The following is a 22,851-nucleotide window of genomic DNA, read 5'->3' on the forward strand; positions in this document are numbered from 1 at the left end:
GGGGGAGATGATGACGAAGGGTGCTGGGGGAGATGATGACAAAGGGTGCTGGGGGAGATGATGACGAAGGGTGCTGGGGGAGATGATGACGAAGGGTGCTGGGGGAGATGATGACGAAGGGTGCTGGGGGAGATGATGACGAAGGGTGCTGGGGGAGATGATGACGAAGGGTGCTGGGGGAGATGATGAGGGGTGCTGGGGGAGATGATGATGAGGGGTGCTGGGGGAGATGATGATGAGGGGTGCTGGGGGAGATGATGATGAGGGGTGCTGGGGGAGATGATGATGAGGGGTGCTGGGGGAGATGATGATGAGGGGTGCTGGGGGAGATGATGATGAGGGGTGCTGGGGGAGATGATGATGAGGGGTGCTGGGGGAGATGATGATGAGGGGTGCTGGGGGAGATGATGATGAGGGGTGCTGGGGGAGATGATGATGAGGGGTGCTGGGGGAGATGATGATGATGGGTGCTGGGGGAGATGATGATGAAGGGTGCTGGGGGAGATGATGATTAAGGGTGCAGTGGGAAATATGTTGTTTTGTGATGTGAGATGTAGAGGGAGGGTGTTGTGAGATGCAGGGGTGAGAGGGTGATGTGAGGTGCAGGGAAGGAGTGATGCGAGATGTGGGTGGGTGGTGTGCAGGTGGGTATTGTGTGTGATGTGGAGGGGGAGTATTGTGTGTGTGGGTGAGGGGGAGAGATGGGAGGTATGAGAGATAGAGGGGGAGTCTCGCAAAAGCCATCGACACTGGGGGGGAATGGAAACTGTCACCCTGAGCCCCAGGTAAACAGTCTACTGCCCTGTCTGGTATAATGATGATGATGAAGGGTGCTGGGGGAGATATGATTTTACCCGTGCGGCCGGAATCTGTTTTCCTTGGAGCAATTCGGCCCTTCCAACTTTTCAAGTTGAGTAGGCCTGCTCTACAAAATCCCCAAATGGATGGAATTATTATCAATGGGATGTTGTTTTAAAGGGTAAACCCTCTGCCCTTTGTTAATTATGGCTGGGGAACATTGTGACCACAATTAGTTTCAGGGCTGGGGTTGGAGTGGAATGTCAGCGTTAGTCAGGTGCTGCTAACACAGTGAAATATATATCTGTCATGGGAGACCCCGAACTTTTAACACCTTTACCACCAGGATCACGATCGCCAGACAGAACACAATAGTTGAATAAACAAAAATTTATTCAGGCAATCCAGCAAACATACAAATCACACAATCACAGAGTACGCTCACTGCCTGGGGCCTGAGGGGAAAGAATCCAGGGTCAACTAGGTGCAGGGGTCTGCTTCAGTAGGCTTGACCTGCACAGCTTATTCTCAGTGCTATTCTACAAATAGCACTTTCGAATTTCTGTCAAGTCGTGACATCACACTCTCTGTTCCATCTGTAAAACTCATATGGTACTCTGACCGGCTACTCCCCTTACATAGCCCTCGGTTGCCTATCTTTTGTTGGAGCAAAGGCCACTGACCAATTGGAGCATAGATCATGATGGTGCACCAATCAGAGGACAAGGACTCGTCCGGCTGTACCAATCAGAGAAGGGGGCTGGCCCAAGGACTCTGGACTGCTCACCGGGGTGTGAACTACGGAGTGGGAAATTCGAACTGGCCAATGGGAATCGTGCCTACGGGGCTGAGACCCAGCAACGGTTCCCCTGGCCAACCCAATACCCGCTGGTTGGAGGCGCCTCAGTGTCTAGGAGAAAAAAGACTCAGGCCTGAGTCACAGCCCTTCCCCACTCACCATTGTCCAGGTACTTAACCCACTCCCAAGCTCTGTCCCGAGCCGGTATTTCTCTGTCTGTAGCCCAGATAAGTGAATTACTGGCTCCACACACCGAGAAATACTAGAAACACCAAAGTACATTGCGGACTTGCTAACTGTGCGGGGAACACACTAACACACGTAATAAAGTGCTTTTACAAACCCAGTCCCCAAGACACACAGTTTCCCCCCTTCCAGCTATCACACAGTGATAAAGCTCTTTGCTGGAAGCGGTTACACCAAACACTTAACATTCAGGCCAGAATGAGCCTCACAGAGGTGGCCATTTACACACGGTTTAGGGACAACCAGCCGGACTTCACCTTCATTACGTGAGGCTGGCTGCCCTTACCGTCACAATATCAAAGGAAAATACGTTAGATTTTAAATACTGGTAGCAAGATGATTTTTTTTTCCCTCAACTCATTACAGAATAAATGAAAACCAAAAAACACAAATAAAGGCCGGTAAGAACACTAAAGATTAATAACCATCACTTCAAGGATTTTTCATGACTATCTGAAGCCCTGGGGCCCCCCTCTTCGCACGCTGGCCCGCCCCCGGCGCTCCCCCAGGAGTGTGGGGATGGGTTTTTGTCGTGTGCTACGTGGCAGTTATCCGTTAGATGGAACAGATCGTGGATTTCCACCATCCGCGCCTGGGTTGCAGGGTTGCCCGCGTGGCCATCTCGAATACTTCCCTCACTCCGTCCTTCATCTTCGCAGAGCACTCCATGTACCCGAAGGCTCCGATCCGGTTGGCCATGTCCCGGCCTTCTTCCGGCTTCACCAGCTCCTGCGGGACGGAAAGAACGGCAGAACGATTAACATGGTGAGCGGCTCTCCGGAGAACGGTGTGATACTACATTACGAGCCAATACATCACAGACCGACAGGAACAATGAATTGCAATGCAAGGGTTAGTGCCTTTGAAGGAGGTGAGGTCAGTTTGAATCCCAGTATGAGCCTCTTTTCTCAGGAACTGAAGTTTGGGTGCAGGGGACGTCATCCCGGCAGCGCTGTATGTCCAATTTTATTTCCCAACTACCAGCACTTACATAGGAAACACATTACAGGTCTAAAACAGTCCCCTTCCCTACCAGAGGCGCCAGTAACTGTGCAGAGCAATGTGTTGCAGACCCTCTGGCAGCCAAATGGTTAAATAAACGTAAAGCACACGTAATAAACACGCTGAAAACATGTAACCAAAGCAACTAAAGACAAACCCTTCTAAATCTAACTTCTGTGGTTACATACGGGCTCAGCCTTAATGAGGGGATCTTAATGTAACAACGTGATGTTTGCAGTGCGGCTGCTGTGGTTTGGAAGTTTATCTATTGCAGCCATTTTAAATCAGCCCCTGGTGGCCTGCTGCTCAGGGCTTGGTATCTCTGAAGTGGGAATGTTGCCAGTCTCAGAGAATAGCGAGAGAGACTCTATATTTAAGTGGAACACAGCAAATTGCCGCTATAAAGGTTCAGCCCCTTTTGTGACGTCAGCCTCTGCTGAGGAGAAGCGTATATCCATATCCACTCTGACAGGGGCCTGGTGGGCCAAGGTTACAGGAAGCACCTCTTTAATAAAAAGCGGCCCCCATTAATTCAGAGCCCACACTAAAAAGAAATCCCCCCCGGGGGAACCTGTGTACTGAGATATGTAGCTTTTTGTGCCATGTCTGCGGGGTCACAAATAAAAGTCTGCAACATAACCCCAGATGACAACGCAACTTTCTATTGGCTGCCAGAGACTCCAAAGACTTTGGCCATTTTGTGTCACCAGTCACTTGAGAACTGGTAGGCCATGGATCGGCTCCCTTTAAAGTGTCAGGTTTGTGTAGATTTTGCTGTTGTCCCAGTTAAGAAGCTGGTGGTCTCCAGAAAGACGTTCATTTCAGCTCTGGTAAGCCCTTGCTTCCTGATATCCTTACCACTGAAGTGACTGCCGGTAATCGCTCTGGCTGGGCACTAAATATGGCCGTTTAAAGGTCTTACAGGCCAATAGGAAGCTGCGATATCATGCCTTGCAGGATTGAGATAGCGGCAGCAGCACCTTTAGAGGTACGTACCCTGGGAAGCAGGGAGAAGAGAAACACAGGAGGGGTACAGACCTGCTCATCGTTACGCAGGTCTTTCTTGTTCCCCACCAGGATGATCGGTACATTGGGGCACAAACGTTTCACCTCCGGGGTCCACTTCTCAATGATGTTTCCTGTCGCAAAAAGAAATCAATCCTCAGTGTCTGTGCACAGGAGAGAGGGACGGAGGAGATCTCACACACACTAACATCAGTGTCTGTGCACAGGAGAGAGGGACGGAGGAGATCTCACACACTAACATCAGTGTCTGTGCACAGGAGAGAGGGACGGAGGAGATCTCACACACACTAACATCAGTGTCTGTGCACAGGAGAGAGGGACGGAGGAGATCTCACACACTAACATCAGTGTCTGTGCACAGGAGAGAGGGACGGAGGAGATCTCACACACACTAACATCAGTGTCTGTGCACAGGAGAGAGGGACAGAGGAGATCTCACACACACTAACATCAGTGTCTGTGCACAGGAGAGAGGGACGGAGGAGATCTCACACACTAACATCAGTGTCTGTGCACAGGAGAGAGGGACGGAGGAGATCTCACACACACTAACATCAGTGTCTGTGCACAGGAGAGAGGGACGGAGGAGATCTCATACACTAACATCAGTGTCTGTGCACAGGAGAGAGGGACGGAGGAGATCTCACACACTAACATCAGTGTCTGTGCACAGGAGAGAGGGACGGAGGAGATCTCACACACACTAACATCAGTGTCTGTGCACAGGAGAGAGGGACGGAGGAGATCACACACACTAACATCAGCGTCTGTGCACAGGAGAGAGGGACGGAGGAGATCTCACACACACTAACATCAGTGTCTGTGCACAGGAGAGAGGGACGGAGATCTCACACACTAACATCAGTGTCTGTGCACAGGAGAGAGGGACGGAGGAGATCTCACACACACTAACATCAGTGTCTGCACAGGAGAGAGGGACGGAGCAGATCTCACACACTAACATCAGTGTCTGTGCACAGGAGAGAGGGACGGAGGAGATCTCATACACTAACATCAGTGTCTGCACAGGAGAGAGGGACGGAGGAGATCTCACACACTAACATCAGTGTCTGTGCACAGGAGAGAGGGGCGGAGGAGATCTCACACACACTAACATCAGTGTCTGTGCACAGGAGAGAGGGACGGAGGAGATCACACACACTAACATCAGCGTCTGTGCACAGGAGAGAGGGACGGAGGAGATCTCACACACACTAACATCAGTGTCTGTGCACAGGAGAGAGGGACGGAGATCTCACACACTAACATCAGTGTCTGTGCACAGGAGAGAGGGACGGAGGAGATCTCACACACACTAACATCAGTGTCTGCACAGGAGAGAGGGACGGAGCAGATCTCACACACTAACATCAGTGTCTGTGCACAGGAGAGAGGGACGGAGGAGATCTCATACACTAACATCAGTGTCTGCACAGGAGAGAGGGACGGAGGAGATCTCACACACTAACATCAGTGTCTGTGCACAGGAGAGAGGGGCGGAGGAGATCTCACACACACTAACATCAGTGTCTGTGCACAGGAGAGAGGGACGGAGGAGATCACACACACTAACATCAGTGTCTGTGCACAGGAGAGAGGGACAGAGGAGATCTCACACACTAACATCAGTGTCTGTGCACAGGAGAGAGGGACAGAGGAGATCTCACACACTAACATCAGTGTCTGTGCACAGGAGAGAGGGACGGAGGATATCTCACACACTAACATCAGTGTCTGTGCACAGGAGAGAGGGACGGAGGAGATCTCACACACTAACATCAGTGTCTGTGCACAGGAGAGGGACGGAGGAGATCTCACACACTAACATCAGTGTCTGTGCACAGGAGAGGGACGGAGGAGATCTCACACACTAACATCAGTGTCTGTGTACAGGAGAGAGGGACGGAGGAGATCTCACACACTAACATCAGTGTCTGTGCACAGGAGAGAGGGACGGAGGAGATCTCACACACTAAAATCAGTGTCTGTGCACAGGAGAGAGGGACGGAGGAGATCTCACACACTAACATCAGTGTCTATGCACAGGAGAGAGGGACGGAGGATATCTCACACACTAACATCAGTGTCTGTGCACAGGAGAGAGGGACGGAGGAGATCTCACACACTAACATCAGTGTCTGTGCACAGGAGAGAGGGACGGAGGATATCTCACACACTAACATCAGTGTCTGTGCACAGGAGAGAGGGACGGAGGAGATCTCACACACTAACATCAGTGTCTGTGCACAGGAGAGGGACGGAGGAGATCTCACACACTAACATCAGTGTCTGTGCACAGGAGAGGGACGGAGGAGATCTCACACACTAACATCAGTGTCTGTGTACAGGAGAGAGGGACGGAGGAGATCTCACACACTAACATCAGTGTCTGTGCACAGGAGAGAGGGACGGAGGAGATCTCACACACTAAAATCAGTGTCTGTGCACAGGAGAGAGGGACGGAGGAGATCTCACACACTAACATCAGTGTCTGTGTACAGGAGAGAGGGACGGAGCTCAATCACACACATGATAGTGAGACAGAGGGTATCTCACACACAGTAACGTCAGCGACAACACAGGGTCGGAGAATAAATGCAGATACAGCGACTGTTTAAGGAAAGACGGCAAATCTAGGAGAGAAATGTGCTCAGGGACAAGGGGAACAGGTTAACCCTTTCACTGCAACACATGCTGAAGTATTTCATATTCAAGCTTGGAGAAAAGGTGCCCTCACTGGACTCCAGCACAAATGCCTCGGGTGCACGTCCATCACCGGTAAGGGCGCTATCAATATTAGAGTAAAATCTCCTTCAGCTGAAGAATAAACAGCGGCTCTCCAGAGGTCTATCTCAAAAAGTATCTTCTGGAGAGCCGCTGTTTGTTCTTCAACTGAAGGAGATTGTACTCTAGTATTTTATATGCCTACATTAACATAACCAAGTACTGATCGGATGGAGAGCGTTCAAGTGCAGTGATGTGTCAGCGATTCAATCGATCTTTCCTACCTAAACTGTCCGGGTTATCGATGGAAAAGCACATTAATATAACGTCGGTGTCCGGATAGGCAAGAGTCCGCACCGGGTCGTAATCTTCCTGTCCAGCTGTGTCCCACAAGGCCAGCTCCACCTAGTGGCAGAGAAAGGAAAAGAGGCGTCCATATATAATAATGCAGGTGGGTGCAAAGTTTTTTTTGTTGCGCCCCCAGTGTGCTGGCTTCAGAGCTCACGCCTCCTCTCCCCAGTGACCTGGCGTCAAATGACGCCGAGTGTCACGTGACCCCGCAGCGCCATTTGATGCGTGTTTCCATGACGACGTGTTGTCATGACGACTTGACCAGAAGCCGTCTGAATCCCGGTAAGTTGAGGTTGCAGAGATTTCGTGCGGTTTTAAATTTAAATGTTAGATTTAAATGCCTCGGGGAAGAGTGCGGGGCATCTGCAACCCCCCGCGCCCACCCAGAAACATCCCGCGCACCGCTGTAATAATGCACAAGGCTCCGACACATTGCACCCTTCAGATGGACCTCGACGTGCCCAGTAACCTGGTAACCGCCTACGTGCTCCGACGCCCGGGTTCCTACCTGTCTGTTATCCACTTCAATGTCCGCTACATAGTTCTCAAATACGGTTGGGACATAAACTTCCGGGAACTCGTCCTTGCTGAACACGATTAGGAGGCAGGTCTTTCCGCACGCTTCATCTCCCACAATCACAAGTTTCTTCCGAATGGCTGTTAGGTCTGCAAAAGAACAGGAGATGTCACACACAGGACAGCCCCTCACCCATCTCCCTGCCAGAGGGGCCTGCACAGGACAGCCCCTCACCCCATCTCCCTGCCAGAGGGGCCTGGACAGGACAGCCCCTCACCCCATCTCCCTGCCAGAGGGAACTGCACAGGACAGCCCCTCACCCCATCTCCCTGCCAGAGGGGCCTAGACAGGACAGCCCCTCACCCCATCTCCCTGCCAGAGGGGTCTGCACAGGACAGCCCCTTACCCCACCTCCCTGCCAGAGGGGCCTGCACAGGACAGCCCCTCATCCCATCTCCCTTCCAGAGGGGCCTAGACAGGACAGCCCCTCCCCCCATCTCCCTGCCAGACTAAAACTGTCTCACATTTTATTAATTTGGTCTGTAACTGTTACATACGCCTATAATATATATTATATCTAACTGTGCATGCTATGTCTTGTATATAATGTATAACCCTTTTCACTTATGTAAGTGTATTTGTAAACATGTATTATTTGTTATCTTAATTCTATGCCCAGGACATACTTGAATACGAGTGGAACTCTCAATGTATTACTTCCTGGTAACATTTTATAAATAAATAAATAGAGGGGACAGGACAGCCCCTCACCCATCTCCCTGCCAGAGGGGCCTGGACAGGACAGCAGCCCCTCACCCCATCGGCCTGCACAGGACAGCCCCTCACCCCATCTCCATGACAGAGGCGCCTGCACAGGACAGCCCCTCACCCCATCTCCATGACAGAGGCGCCTGCACAGGACAGCCCCTCACCCATCTCCCTGCCAGAGGGGTCTGCACAGGACAGCCCCTCACCCCATCTCCCTGCCAGAGGGGTCTGCACAGGACAGCCCCTCACCCCATCTCCCTGCCAGAGGGGCCTTCACAGTACGCCAGCACTGCTTTGCTTGCCCCTTACGAACAGACTAATGCAAACTTCTCAGTAATTACATAAACCGGGTCCATTCCCGTAATCTTTGCCTCTCGTTGGAACATAGTAGCAGTTACTATCAGCGCATGCGCAGACTGCGCTTCTAATGGCCGCGCATGCCCTGAAAAGAACGCCAGTGTACGCATGCGTAGAACCGACCGCACATACCCCGAGTAGTACGGCAATGCACGCATGCGCAACAACACCGCGAATGCGGAGGACATACGCCCATCAGGACATAATATTCAGCGCGCATGCGCAGCCTCCGGACAAGCAACACATCTCGGCAATATACGCATGCGCTGAACAGTTCACCACGCCGTCACAAACGCCCATCAGGAGGTTATATTGAGCGCGCATGCGCAGACCAGGCACATAATGATCGCATTGCAAGTTCAATTCATACTTTCAATTCATACCTTCCTGTAACACTCTCTCCAACACATACCTTCCTGTAACACTCTCTCCAACACACACCTTCCTGTAACACTCTCTCCAACACACACCTTCCTGTAACACTCTCTCCAACACACACCTTCCTGTAACACTCTCTCCAACACACACCTTCCTGTAACATTCTCTCCAACACACACCTTCCTGTAACACTCTCCAACACACACCTTCCTGTAACATTCTCTCCAACACACACCTTCCTGTAACACTCTCTCCAACACATCCCGTCCTGTAACACTCTCTCCAACACACACCTTCCTGTAACACTCTCTCCAACACATACCTTCCTGTAACACTCTCTCCAACACATACCTTCCTGTAACACTCTCTCCAACACACACCTTCCTGTAACACTCTCTCCAACACATACCGTCCTGTAACACTCTCTTCAACACACACCTTCCTGTAACACTCTCCAACACACACCTTCCTGTAACACTCTCTCCAACACACACCTTCCTGTAACACTCTCTCCAACACACACCTTCCTGTAACACTCTCCAACACACACCTTCCTGTAACACTCTCTCCAACACACACCTTCCTGTAACATTCTCTCCAACACACACCTTCCTGTAACACTCTCTCCAACACATACCTTCCTGTAACACTCTCTCCAACACACACCTTCCTGTAACACTCTCTCCAACACATCCCGTCCTGTAACACTCTCTCCAACACACACCTTCCTGTAACACTCTCTCCAACACATACCTTCCTGTAACACTCTCTCCAACACATACCTTCCTGTAAGACTCTCTCCAACACACACCTTCCTGTAACACTCTCTCCAACACATACCGTCCTGTAACACTCTCTCCAACACACACCTTCCTGTAACACTCTCTCCATCACACACCTTCCTGTAACACTCTCTCCAACACACACCTTCCTGTAACACTCTCTCCAACACACACCGTCCTGTAACACTTTCTCCAACACACACCTTCCTGTAACACTCTCTCCAACACACACCTTCCTGTAACACTCTCTCCAACACACACCTTCCTGTAACATTCTCTCCAACACACACCTTCCTGTAACACTCTCTCCAACACATACCTTCCTGTAACACTCTCTCCAACACACATCTTCCTGTAACACTCTCCAACACATCCCGTCCTGTAACACTCTCTCCAACACAAACCTTCCTGTAACACTCTCTCCAACACATACCTTCCTGTAACACTCTCTCCAACACATACCTTCCTGTAACACTCTCCAACACACACCTTCCTGTAACACTCTCCAACACACGCCGTCCTGTAACACTCTCTCCAACACACATATTCCTGTAACACTCTCTCCAACACACACCTTCCTGTAACACTCTCTCCAACACACACCTTCCTGTAACACTCTCCAACACACACCTTCCTGTAACACTCTCTCCAACACATACCGTCCTGTAACACTCTCTCCAACACACACCGTCCTGTAACACTCTCTCCAACACACATATTCCTGTAACACTCTCCAACACACACCTTCCTGTAACACTCCAACACACACCTTCCTGTAACACTCTCCAACACATACCTTCCTGTAACACTCTCTCCAACACACACCTTCCTGTAACACTCTCTCCAACACACACCTTCCTGTAACACTCCAACACATACCGTCCTGTAACACTCTCCAACACACACCTTCCTGTAACACTCTCTCCAACACATACCGTCCTGTAACACTCTCTCCAACACACATCTTCCTGTAACACTCTCTCCAACACACACCTTTCTGTAACACTCCAACACACACCTTCCTGTAACACTCTCCAACACACACCTTCCTGTAACACTCCAACACACACCTTCCTGTAACACTCTCCAACACATACCTTCCTGTAACACTCTCTCCAACACACACCTTCCTGTAACACTCTCTCCAACACACACCTTCCTGTAACACTCCAACACATACCGTCCTGTAACACTCTCCAACACACACCTTCCTGTAACACTCTCTCCAACACATACCGTCCTGTAACACTCTCTCCAACACACATCTTCCTGTAACACTCTCTCCAACACACACCTTTCTGTAACACTCCAACACACACCTTCCTGTAACACTCTCTCCAACACATACCGTCCTGGAACACTCTCCAACACACACCTTCCTGTAACACTCTCTCCAACACATACCGTCCTGTAACACTCTCTCCAACACACATCTTCCTGTAACACTCTCTCCAACACACACCTTTCTGTAACACTCCAACACACACCTTCCTGTAACACTCTCCAACACACACCTTCCTGTAACACTCCAACACACACCTTCCTGTAACACTCCAACACACACCTTCCTGTAACACTCGCCAACACATTCCTTCCTGTAACACTCTCTCCAACACACACCTTCCTGTAACACACTCTCCAACACATACCTTCCTGTAACATTCTCTCCAACACACACCTTCCTGTAACACTCGCCAACACATTCCTTCCTGTAACACTCTCTCCAACACACACCTTCCTGTAACACTCTCTCCAACACAAACCTTCCTGTAACACTCTCTCCAACACATACCTTCCTGTAACACTCTCTCCAACACATACCTTCCTGTAACACTCTCCAACACACACCTTCCTGTAACACTCTCCAACACACGCCGTCCTGTAACACTCTCTCCAACACACATATTCCTGTAACACTCTCTCCAACACACACCTTCCTGTAACACTCTCTCCAACACACACCTTCCTGTAACACTCTCCAACACACACCTTCCTGTAACACTCTCTCCAACACATACCGTCCTGTAACACTCTCTCCAACACACACCGTCCTGTAACACTCTCTCCAACACACATATTCCTGTAACACTCTCCAACACACACCTTCCTGTAACACTCCAACACACACCTTCCTGTAACACTCTCCAACACATACCTTCCTGTAACACTCTCTCCAACACACACCTTCCTGTAACACTCTCTCCAACACACACCTTCCTGTAACACTCCAACACATACCGTCCTGTAACACTCTCCAACACACACCTTCCTGTTACACTCTCTCCAACACATACCGTCCTGTAACACTCTCTCCAACACACATCTTCCTGTAACACTCTCTCCAACACACACCTTTCTGTAACACTCCAACACACACCTTCCTGTAACACTCTCCAACACACACCTTCCTGTAACACTCCAACACACACCTTCCTGTAACACTCTCCAACACATACCTTCCTGTAACACTCTCTCCAACACACACCTTCCTGTAACACTCTCTCCAACACACACCTTCCTGTAACACTCCAACACATACCGTCCTGTAACACTCTCCAACACACACCTTCCTGTAACACTCTCTCCAACACATACCGTCCTGTAACACTCTCCAACACACATCTTCCTGTAACACTCTCTCCAACACACACCTTTCTGTAACACTCCAACACACACCTTCCTGTAACACTCTCTCCAACACATACCGTCCTGGAACACTCTCCAACACACACCTTCCTGTAACACTCTCTCCAACACATACCGTCCTGTAACACTCTCTCCAACACACATCTTCCTGTAACACTCTCTCCAACACACACCTTTCTGTAACACTCCAACACACACCTTCCTGTAACACTCTCCAACACACACCTTCCTGTAACACTCCAACACACACCTTCCTGTAACACTCCAACACACACCTTCCTGTAACACTCGCCAACACATTCCTTCCTGTAACACTCTCTCCAACACACACCTTCCTGTAACACACTCTCCAACACATACCTTCCTGTAACATTCTCTCCAACACACACCTTCCTGTAACACTCTCTCCAACACATACCTTCCTGTAACACTCTCTCCAACACACACCTTCCTGTAACACTCTCTCCAACACATCCCGTCCTGTAACACTCTCTCCAACACACACCTTCCTGTAACACTCTCTCCAACACATACCTTCCTGTAACACTCTCTCCAACACATACCTTCCTGTAACACTCTCTCCAACACATACCGTCCTGTAACACTCTCTCCAACACACGCCGTCCTGTAACACTCTCTCCAACACACACCTTCCTGTAACACCCTCTCCAACACACACCATCCTGTAACACTCTCTCCAACACATACCTTCCTGTAACACTCTCTCTAACACACACCTTCCTGTAACACTCTCTCCAACACATACCGTCCTGTAACACTCTCTCCAACACACACCGTCCTGTAACACTCTCTCCAACACACATATTCCTGTAACACTCTCCAACACACACCTTCCTGTAACACTCCAACACACACCTTCCTTTAACACTCTCCATCACACACTTTCCTGTAACACTCCAACACACACCTTCCTGTAACACTCTCCAACACATACCTTCCTGTAACACTCTCTCCAACACACACCTTCCTGTAACACTCTCTCCAACACATACCGTCCTGGAACACTCTCCAACACACACCTTCCTGTAACACTCTCTCCAACACATACCGTCCTGTAACACTCTCTCCAACACACACCGTCCTGTAACACTCTCTCCAACACACATCTTCCTGTAACACTCTCTCCAACACACACCTTCCTGTAACACTCCAACACACACCTTCCTGTAACACTCTCCAACACACACCTTCCTGTAACACTCCAACACACACCTTCCTGTAACACTCGCCAACACATACCTTCCTGTAACACTCTCCAACACATACCTTCCTGTAACACTCTCTCCAACACACACCTTCCTGTAACACTCTCTCCAAAACATACCTTCCTGTAACACTGTCTCCAACACATACCTTCCTGTAACATTCTCTCCAACACATACCTTCCTGTAACACTCTCCAACACACACCTTCCTGTAACACACTCCAACACACACCTTCCTCTAACACTCTCTCCAACACATACCTTCCTGTAACACTCTCTCCAACACATACCGTCCTGTAACACTCTCTCCAACACATACCGTCCTGTAACACTCTCTCCAACACACACCGTCCTGTAACACTCTCTCCAACACATACCGTCCTGTAACACTCTCTCCAACACACACCTTCCTGTAACACTCTCCAACACATAACTTCCTGTAACACTCTCTCCAACACATACCGTCCTGTAACACTCTCTCCAACACACACCGTCCTGTAACACTCTCTCCAACACACACCTTCCTGTAACACTCTCTCCAACACACACCTTCCTGTAACACTCTCTCCAACACACACCTTCCTGTAACACTCTCCAACACATACCGTCCTGTAACACTCTCTCCAACACACACCTTCCTGTAACACTCTCTCCAACACACACCTTCCTGTAACACTCTCTCCAACACACACCTTCCTGTAACACTCTCTCCAACACACACCTTCCTGTAACACTCTCTCCAACACATACCGTCCTGTAACACTCTCTCCAACACACACCGTCCTGTAACACTCTCCAACACACACCTTCCTGTAACACTCTCTCCAACACATACCGTCCTGTAACACTCTCTCCAACACACACCTTCCTGTAACACTCTCCAACACACACCTTCCTGTAACACTCTCTCCAACACACACCTTCCTGTAACACTCTCTCCAACACACACCTTCCTGTAACACTCTCTCCAACACATACCATCCTGTAACACTCTCTCCAACACACACCTTCCTGTAACACTCTCTCCAACACACATCTTCCTGTAACACTCTCTCCAACACACACCTTTCTGTAACACTCCAACACACACCTTCCTGTAACACTCTCCAACACACACCTTCCTGTAACACTCCAACACACACCTTCCTGTAACACTCCAACACACACCTTCCTGTAACACTCTCCAACACATACCTTCCTGTAACACTCTCTCCAACACACACCTTCCTGTAACACTCTCTCCAACACACACCTTCCTGTAACACTCTCTCCAACACACACCTTCCTGTAACACTCTCTCCAACACACACCTTCTTGTAACACTCTCCAACACATACCGTCCTGTAACACTCTCTCCAACACACACCTTCCTGTAACACTCTCTCCAACACACACCTTCCTGTAACACTCTCCAACACATACCTTCCTGTAACACTCTCTCCAACACACACCTTCCTGTAACACTCTCTCCAACACATCCCGTCCTGTAACACTCTCTCCAACACACACTGTCCTGTAACACTCTCCAACACACACCTTCCTGTAACACTCTCTCCAAAACACACCTTCCTGTAACACTCTCTCCAACACACACCTTCCTGTAACTCTCTCCAACACACACCTTCCTGTAACACTCTCTCCAACACACACCTTCCTGTAACACTCTCTCCAACACATACCATCCTGTAACACTCTCTCCAACACACACCTTCCTATAACACTCTCTCCAACACATACCTTCCTGTAACACTCTCTCCAACACACACCTTCCTGTAACACTCTCTCCAACACACCCCGTCCTGTAACACTCTCTCCAACACACACCTTCCTGTAACACTCTCTCCAACACATACCTTCCTGTAACACTCTCTCCAACACACACCTTCCTGTAACACTCTCTCCAACACACACCTTCCTGTAACACTCTCTCCAACACACACCTTCCTGTAACACTCTCTCCAACACACACCTTCCTGTAACACTCTCTCCAACACATCCCGTCCTGTAACACTCTCTCCAACACACACCTTCCTGTAACACTCTCTCCAACACATACCTTCCTGTAACACTCTCTCCAATACATACTTTCCTGTAACACTCTCTCCAACACACACCTTCCTGTAACACTCTCTCCAACACATACCGTCCTGTAACACTCTCTCCAACACATACCTTCCTGTAACACTCTCTCCAACACATTTCGTCCTGTAACACTCTCCAACACACACCTTCCTGTAACACTCTCCATCACACCTTCCTGAAACACTCACTCCAACACATACCGTCCTGTAACACTCTCTCCAACACACACCGTCCTGTAACACTCTCCAACACATACCTTCCTGTAACACTCTCTCCAGCACATACCATCCTGTAACACTCTCTCCAACACATACCATCCTGTAACACTCTCTCCAACTCACACCGTCCTGTAACACTCTCTCCAACACACACTTCCTGAAATACTCTCTCCAACACATACTTTCCTGTAACACTCTCTCCAACACATACCTTCCTGTAACACTCTCTCCAGCACATACCGTCCTGTAACACTCTCCAACACACACCTTCCTGTAACACTCTCCATCACACCTTCCTGAAACACTCTCTCCAACACATACCATCCTGTAACACTCTCTCCAACACATACCGTCCTGTAACACTCTCTCCAACACATACCGTCCTGTAACACTCTCCAACACACACCTTCCTGTAACACTCTCCAACAAGTACCGTCCTGTAACACTCTCTCCAACACTTACCGTCCTGTAACACTCTCTCCAACACACATTCCTGTAACACTCTCCAACACATACCGTCCTGTAACACTCTCTCCAACACATACCGCCCTGTAACACTCTCTCCAACACATACCGTCCTGTAACACTCTCTCCAACACATACCGTCCTGTAACACTCTCCAACACATACCTTCCTGTAACACTCTCTCCAACACATACCTTCCTGTAACACTCTCCAGCACACACCGTCCTGTAACACTCTCTCCAACACATACCTTCCTGTAACACTCTCCAACACATACCTTCCTGTAACACTCTCCAGCACACACCGTCCTGTAACACTCTCTCCAGCACACACCTTCCTGTAACATTCTCTCCAACACACACCGTCCTGTAACACTATCTCCAACACACACCTTCCTGTAACACTCTCCATCACACCTTCCTGAAACACTCTCTCCAACACACACCTTCCTGTAACACTCTCTCCAACACATACCGTCCTGTAACACTCTCTCCAACACATACCGTCCTGTAACACTCTCTCCAACACACACCGTCCTGTAACACTCTCTCCAACACACACCTTCCTGTAACACTCTCTCCAACATACACCGTCCTGTAACACTCTCTCCAACACATCCCGTCCTGTAACACTCTCTCCAACACATACCGTCCTGTAACACTCTCTCATCCACATCCCGTCATGTAACACTCTCTCCAACACATACCGTCCTGTAACACTCTCTCCAACACACACCTTCCTGTAACACTCTCTCCAACACATACCTTCCTGTAACACTCTCTCCAACACACACCTTCCTGTAACACTCTCTCCAACACACACCGTCCTGTAACACTCTCTCCAACACACACCGTCCTGTAACACTCTCTCCAACACATACCTTCATGTAACACTCTCTCCAACACATACCTTCCTGTAACACTCTCTCCAACACATACCTTCCTGTAACACTCTCTCCAACACACACCGTCCTGTAACACTCTCTCCAACACACACCTTCCTGTAACACTCTCTCCAACACACACCTTCCTGTAACACTCTCTCCAACACACACCTTCCTGTAACACTCTCTCCAACACACACCTTCCTGTAACACTCTCTCCAACACATACCGTCCTGTAACACTCTCTAACACATACCTTCCTGTAACACTCTCTCCAACACACACCTTCCTGTAACACTCTCTCCAACACATCCCGTCCTGTAACACTCTCTCCAACACACACCTTCCTGTAACACTCTCTCCAACACATACCTTCCTGTAACACTCTCTCCAACACATACTTTCCTGTAACACTCTCTCCAACACACACCTTCCTGTAACACTCTCTCCAACACATACCGTCCTGTAACACTCTCTCCAACACATACCTTCCTGTAACACTCTCCAACACATACCGTCCTGTAACACTCTCCAACACACACCTTCCTGTAACACTCTCCATCACACCTTCCTGAAACACTCTCTCCAACACACACCGTCCTGTAACACTCTCTCCAACACACACCGTCCTGTAACACTCTCTCCAGCACATACCATCCTGTAACACTCTCTCCAGCACATACCGTCCTGTAACACTCTCCAACACACACCTTCCTGTAATACTCTCTCCAACACATACTTTCCTGTAACACTCTCTCCAACACACACCTTCCTGTAATACTCTCTCCAACACATACTTTCCTGTAACACTCTCTCCAACACATACCGTCCTGTAACACTCTCCAACACACACCTTCCTGTAACACTCTCTCCAACACATACTTCCTGTAACACTCTCCAACACACACCTTCCTGTAACACTCTCTCCAACACATCCCGTCCTGTAACACTCTCCAACACATACAGTCCTGTAACACTCTCTCCAACACACACCTTCCTGTAACACTCTCCATCACACCTTCCTGAAACACTCTCTCCAACACATACCATCCTGTAACACTCTCTCCAACACATACCGTCCTGTAACACTCTCTCCAACACACACCTTCCTGTAACACTCTCTCCAACACATACCGTCCTGTAACACTCTCCAACACATACCGTCCTGTAACACTCTCTCCAACACATACCTTCCTGTAACACTCTCTCCAGCACATACCTTCCTGTAACACTCTCTCCAACACACACCTTCCTGTAACACTCTCTCCAACACATACCGTCCTGTAACACTCTCTCCAACACACACCTTCCTGAAACACTCTCTCCAAAACATACCATCCTGTAACACTCTCCAACACACACCGTCCTGTAACACTCTCCAACACACACCTTCCTGAAACACTCTCTACAAAACATACCGTCCTGTAACACTCTCTCCAACACACACCGTCCTGTAACACTCTCCAACACACACCTTCCTGAAACACTCTCTCCAACACATACTGTCCTGTAACACTCTCTCCAACACACACCTTCCTGTAACACTCTCTCCAACACACACCTTCCTGTAACACTCTCCAACACATACCTTCCTGTAACACTCTCCAACACATACTGTCCTGTAACACTCTCTCCAACACACATCTTCCTGTAACACTCTCTCCAACACACACCTTCCTGTAACACTCTCCAACACATACCTTCCTGTAACACTCTCCAACACATACTGTCCTGTAACACTCTCTCCAACACATACCGTCCTGTAACACTCTCTCTAACACACACCCTTCCTGTAACACTCTCCAACACATACCGTCCTGTAACACTCTCTCCAACACATACCATCCTGTAACACTCTCTCCAACACATACCGTCCTGTAACACTCTCTCCAACACATACCTTCCTGTAACACTCTCTCCAACACATACCTTCCTGTAACACTCTCTCCAACACATACCTTCCTGTAACACTCTCTCCAACACATACCTTCCTGTAACACTCTCTCCAACACATACCGTCCTGTAACACTCTCTCCAACACATACCGTCCTGTAACACTCTCTCCATCACACACCTTCCTGTAACACTCTCTCCAACTAACACCATCCTGTAACACTCTCTCCAACACACACCTTCCTGTAACACTCTCCAACACATACCGTCCTGTAACACACTCTCCAACACATACCGTCCTGTAACACTCTCTCCAACACATACCTTCCTGTAACACTCTCCAACACACACTTTCCTGTAACACTCTCTCCAACACACACCTTCCTGTAACACTCTCTCCAACACACACCTTCCTGTAACACTCTCTCCAACACACACCTTCCTGTAACACTCTCTCCAACACACACCTTCTTGTAACACTCTCCAACACATACCGTCCTGTAACACTCTCTCCAACACACACCTTCCTGTAACACTCTCTCCAACACACACCTTCCTGTAACACTCTCCAACACATACCTTCCTGTAACACTCTCTCCAACACACACATTCCTGTAACACTCTCTCCAACACATCCCGTCCTGTAACACTCTCTCCAACACACACTGTCCTGTAACACTCTCCAACACACACCTTCCTGTAACACTCTCTCCAAAACACACCTTCCTGTAACACTCTCTCCAACACACACCTTCCTGTAACACTCTCCAACACACACCTTCCTGTAACACTCTCTCCAACACACACCTTCCTGTAACACTCTCTCCAACACATACCATCCTGTAACACTCTCTCCAACACACACCTTCCTATAACACTCTCTCCAACACATACCTTCCTGTAACACTCTCTCCAACACACACCTTCCTGTAACACTCTCTCCAACACATACCGTCCTGTAACACTCTCTCCAACACATACCTTCCTGTAACACTCTCTCCAACACATACCTTCCTGTAACACTCTCTCCAACACATACCTTCCTGTAACACTCTCTCCAACACATACCTTCCTGTAACACTCTCTCCAACACATACCGTCCTGTAACACTCTCTCCAACACATACCGTCCTGTAACACTCTCTCCATCACACACCTTCCTGTAACACTCTCTCCAACTAACACCATCCTGTAACACTCTCTCCAACACACACCTTCCTGTAACACTCTCCAACACATACCGTCCTGTAACACACTCTCCAACACATACCGTCCTGTAACACTCTCTCCAACACATACCTTCCTGTAACACTCTCCAACACACACTTTCCTGTAACACTCTCTCCAACACACACCTTCCTGTAACACTCTCTCCAACACACACCTTCCTGTAACACTCTCTCCAACACACACCTTCCTGTAACACTCTCTCCAACACACACCTTCTTGTAACACTCTCCAACACATACCGTCCTGTAACACTCTCTCCAACACACACCTTCCTGTAACACTCTCCAACACATACCTTCCTGTAACACTCTCTCCAACACACACCTTCTTGTAACACTCTCCAACACACACCTTCCTGTAACACTCTCTCCAACACACACCTTCCTGTAACACTCTCCAACACATACCTTCCTGTAACACTCTCTCCAACACACACATTCCTGTAACACTCTCTCCAACACATCCCGTCCTGTAACACTCTCTCCAACACACACTGTCCTGTAACACTCTCCAACACACACCTTCCTGTAACACTCTCTCCAAAACACACCTTCCTGTAACACTCTCTCCAACACACACCTTCCTGTAACACTCTCCAACACACACCTTCCTGTAACACTCTCTCCAACACACACCTTCCTGTAACACTCTCTCCAACACATACCATCCTGTAACACTCTCTCCAACACACACCTTCCTATAACACTCTCTCCAACACATACCTTCCTGTAACACTCTCTCCAACACACACCTTCCTGTAACACTCTCTCCAACACACCCCGTCCTGTAACACTCTCTCCAACACACACCTTCCTGTAACACTCTCTCCAACACATACCTTCCTGTAACACTCTCTCCAACACACACCTTCCTGTAACACTCTCTCCAACACACACCTTCCTGTAACACTCTCTCCAACACACACCTTCCTGTAACACTCTCTCCAACACATCCCGTCCTGTAACACTCTCTCCAACACACACCTTCCTGTAACACTCTCTCCAACACATACCTTCCTGTAACACTCTCTCCAATACATACTTTCCTGTAACACTCTCTCCAACACACACCTTCCTGTAACACTCTCTCCAACACATACCGTCCTGTAACACTCTCTCCAACACATACCTTCCTGTAACACTCTCTCCAACACATTCCGTCCTGTAACACTCTCCAACACACACCTTCCTGTAACACTCTCCATCACACCTTCCTGAAACACTCTCTCCAACACATACCGTCCTGTAACACTCTCTCCAACACACACCGTCCTGTAACACTCTCCAACACATACCTTCCTGTAACACTCTCTCCAGCACATACCATCCTGTAACACTCTCTCCAACACATACCATCCTGTAACACTCTCTCCAACTCACACCGTCCTGTAACACTCTCTCCAACACACACTTCCTGAAATACTCTCTCCAACACATACTTTCCTGTAACACTCTCTCCAACACATACCTTCCTGTAACACTCTCTCCAGCACATACCGTCCTGTAACACTCTCCAACACACACCTTCCTGTAACACTCTCCATCACACCTTCCTGAAACACTCTCTCCAACACATACCATCCTGTAACACTCTCTCCAACACATACCGTCCTGTAACACTCTCTCCAACACATACCGTCCTGTAACACTCTCCAACACACACCTTCCTGTAACACTCTCCAACAAGTACCGTCCTGTAACACTCTCTCCAACACTTACCGTCCTGTAACACTCTCTCCAACACACATTCCTGTAACACTCTCCAACACATACCGTCCTGTAACACTCTCTCCAACACATACCGCCCTGTAACACTCTCTCCAACACATACCGTCCTGTAACACTCTCCAGCACACACCGTCCTGTAACACTCTCTCCAACACATACCTTCCTGTAACACTCTCCAACACATACCTTCCTGTAACACTCTCCAGCACATACCTTCCTGTAACATTCTCTCCAACACGCACCGTCCTGTAACACTCTCTCCAACACATACCGTCCTGTAACACTCTCTCCAACACATACCGTCCTGTAACACTCTCTCCAACACATACCGTCCTGTAACACTCTCTCCAACACACACCGTCCTGTAACACTCTCTCCAACACACACCTTCCTGTAACACTCTCTCCAACACACACCGTCCTGTAACACTCTCTCCAACACATCCCGTCCTGTAACACTCTCTCCAACACATACCGTCCTGTAACACTCTCTCATCCACATCCCGTCCTGTAACACTCTCTCCAACACATACCGTCCTGTAACACTCTCTCCAACACACACCTTCCTGTAACACTCTCTCCAACACATACCTTCCTGTAACACTCTCTCCAACACACACCTTCCTGTAATACTCTCTCCAACACACACCGTCCTGTAACACTCTCTCCAACACACACCGTCCTGTAACACTCTCTCCAACACATACCTTCATGTAACACTCTCTCCAACACATAC

General features: G+C 49.0%; 1 protein-coding gene across 1 annotated transcript; it reads right to left on the minus strand.

The window, feature by feature from the left end:
• Positions 1 to 1,173: 1,173 nt before the first annotated feature.
• LOC142468030 (transforming protein RhoA-like) lies at positions 1,174 to 8,804 on the minus strand. Its single transcript, XM_075574095.1, has 5 exons — positions 8,701 to 8,804; positions 7,455 to 7,612; positions 6,880 to 7,000; positions 3,884 to 3,984; positions 1,174 to 2,572 (listed from the first exon to the last, which is right to left on the minus strand). The coding sequence occupies exons 1-5, from the start codon at positions 8,774 to 8,776 to the stop codon at positions 2,399 to 2,401; spliced, it is 630 nt and encodes a 209-aa protein (XP_075430210.1). The 5' UTR covers positions 8,777 to 8,804; the 3' UTR covers positions 1,174 to 2,398.
• Between the last annotated feature and the right edge of the window lie 14,047 nt (positions 8,805 to 22,851).

Source organism: Ascaphus truei, chromosome 17 (assembly GCF_040206685.1).
Source record: "Ascaphus truei isolate aAscTru1 chromosome 17, aAscTru1.hap1, whole genome shotgun sequence".
NCBI classification, from domain to species: Eukaryota; Metazoa; Chordata; class Amphibia; order Anura; family Ascaphidae; genus Ascaphus; species Ascaphus truei.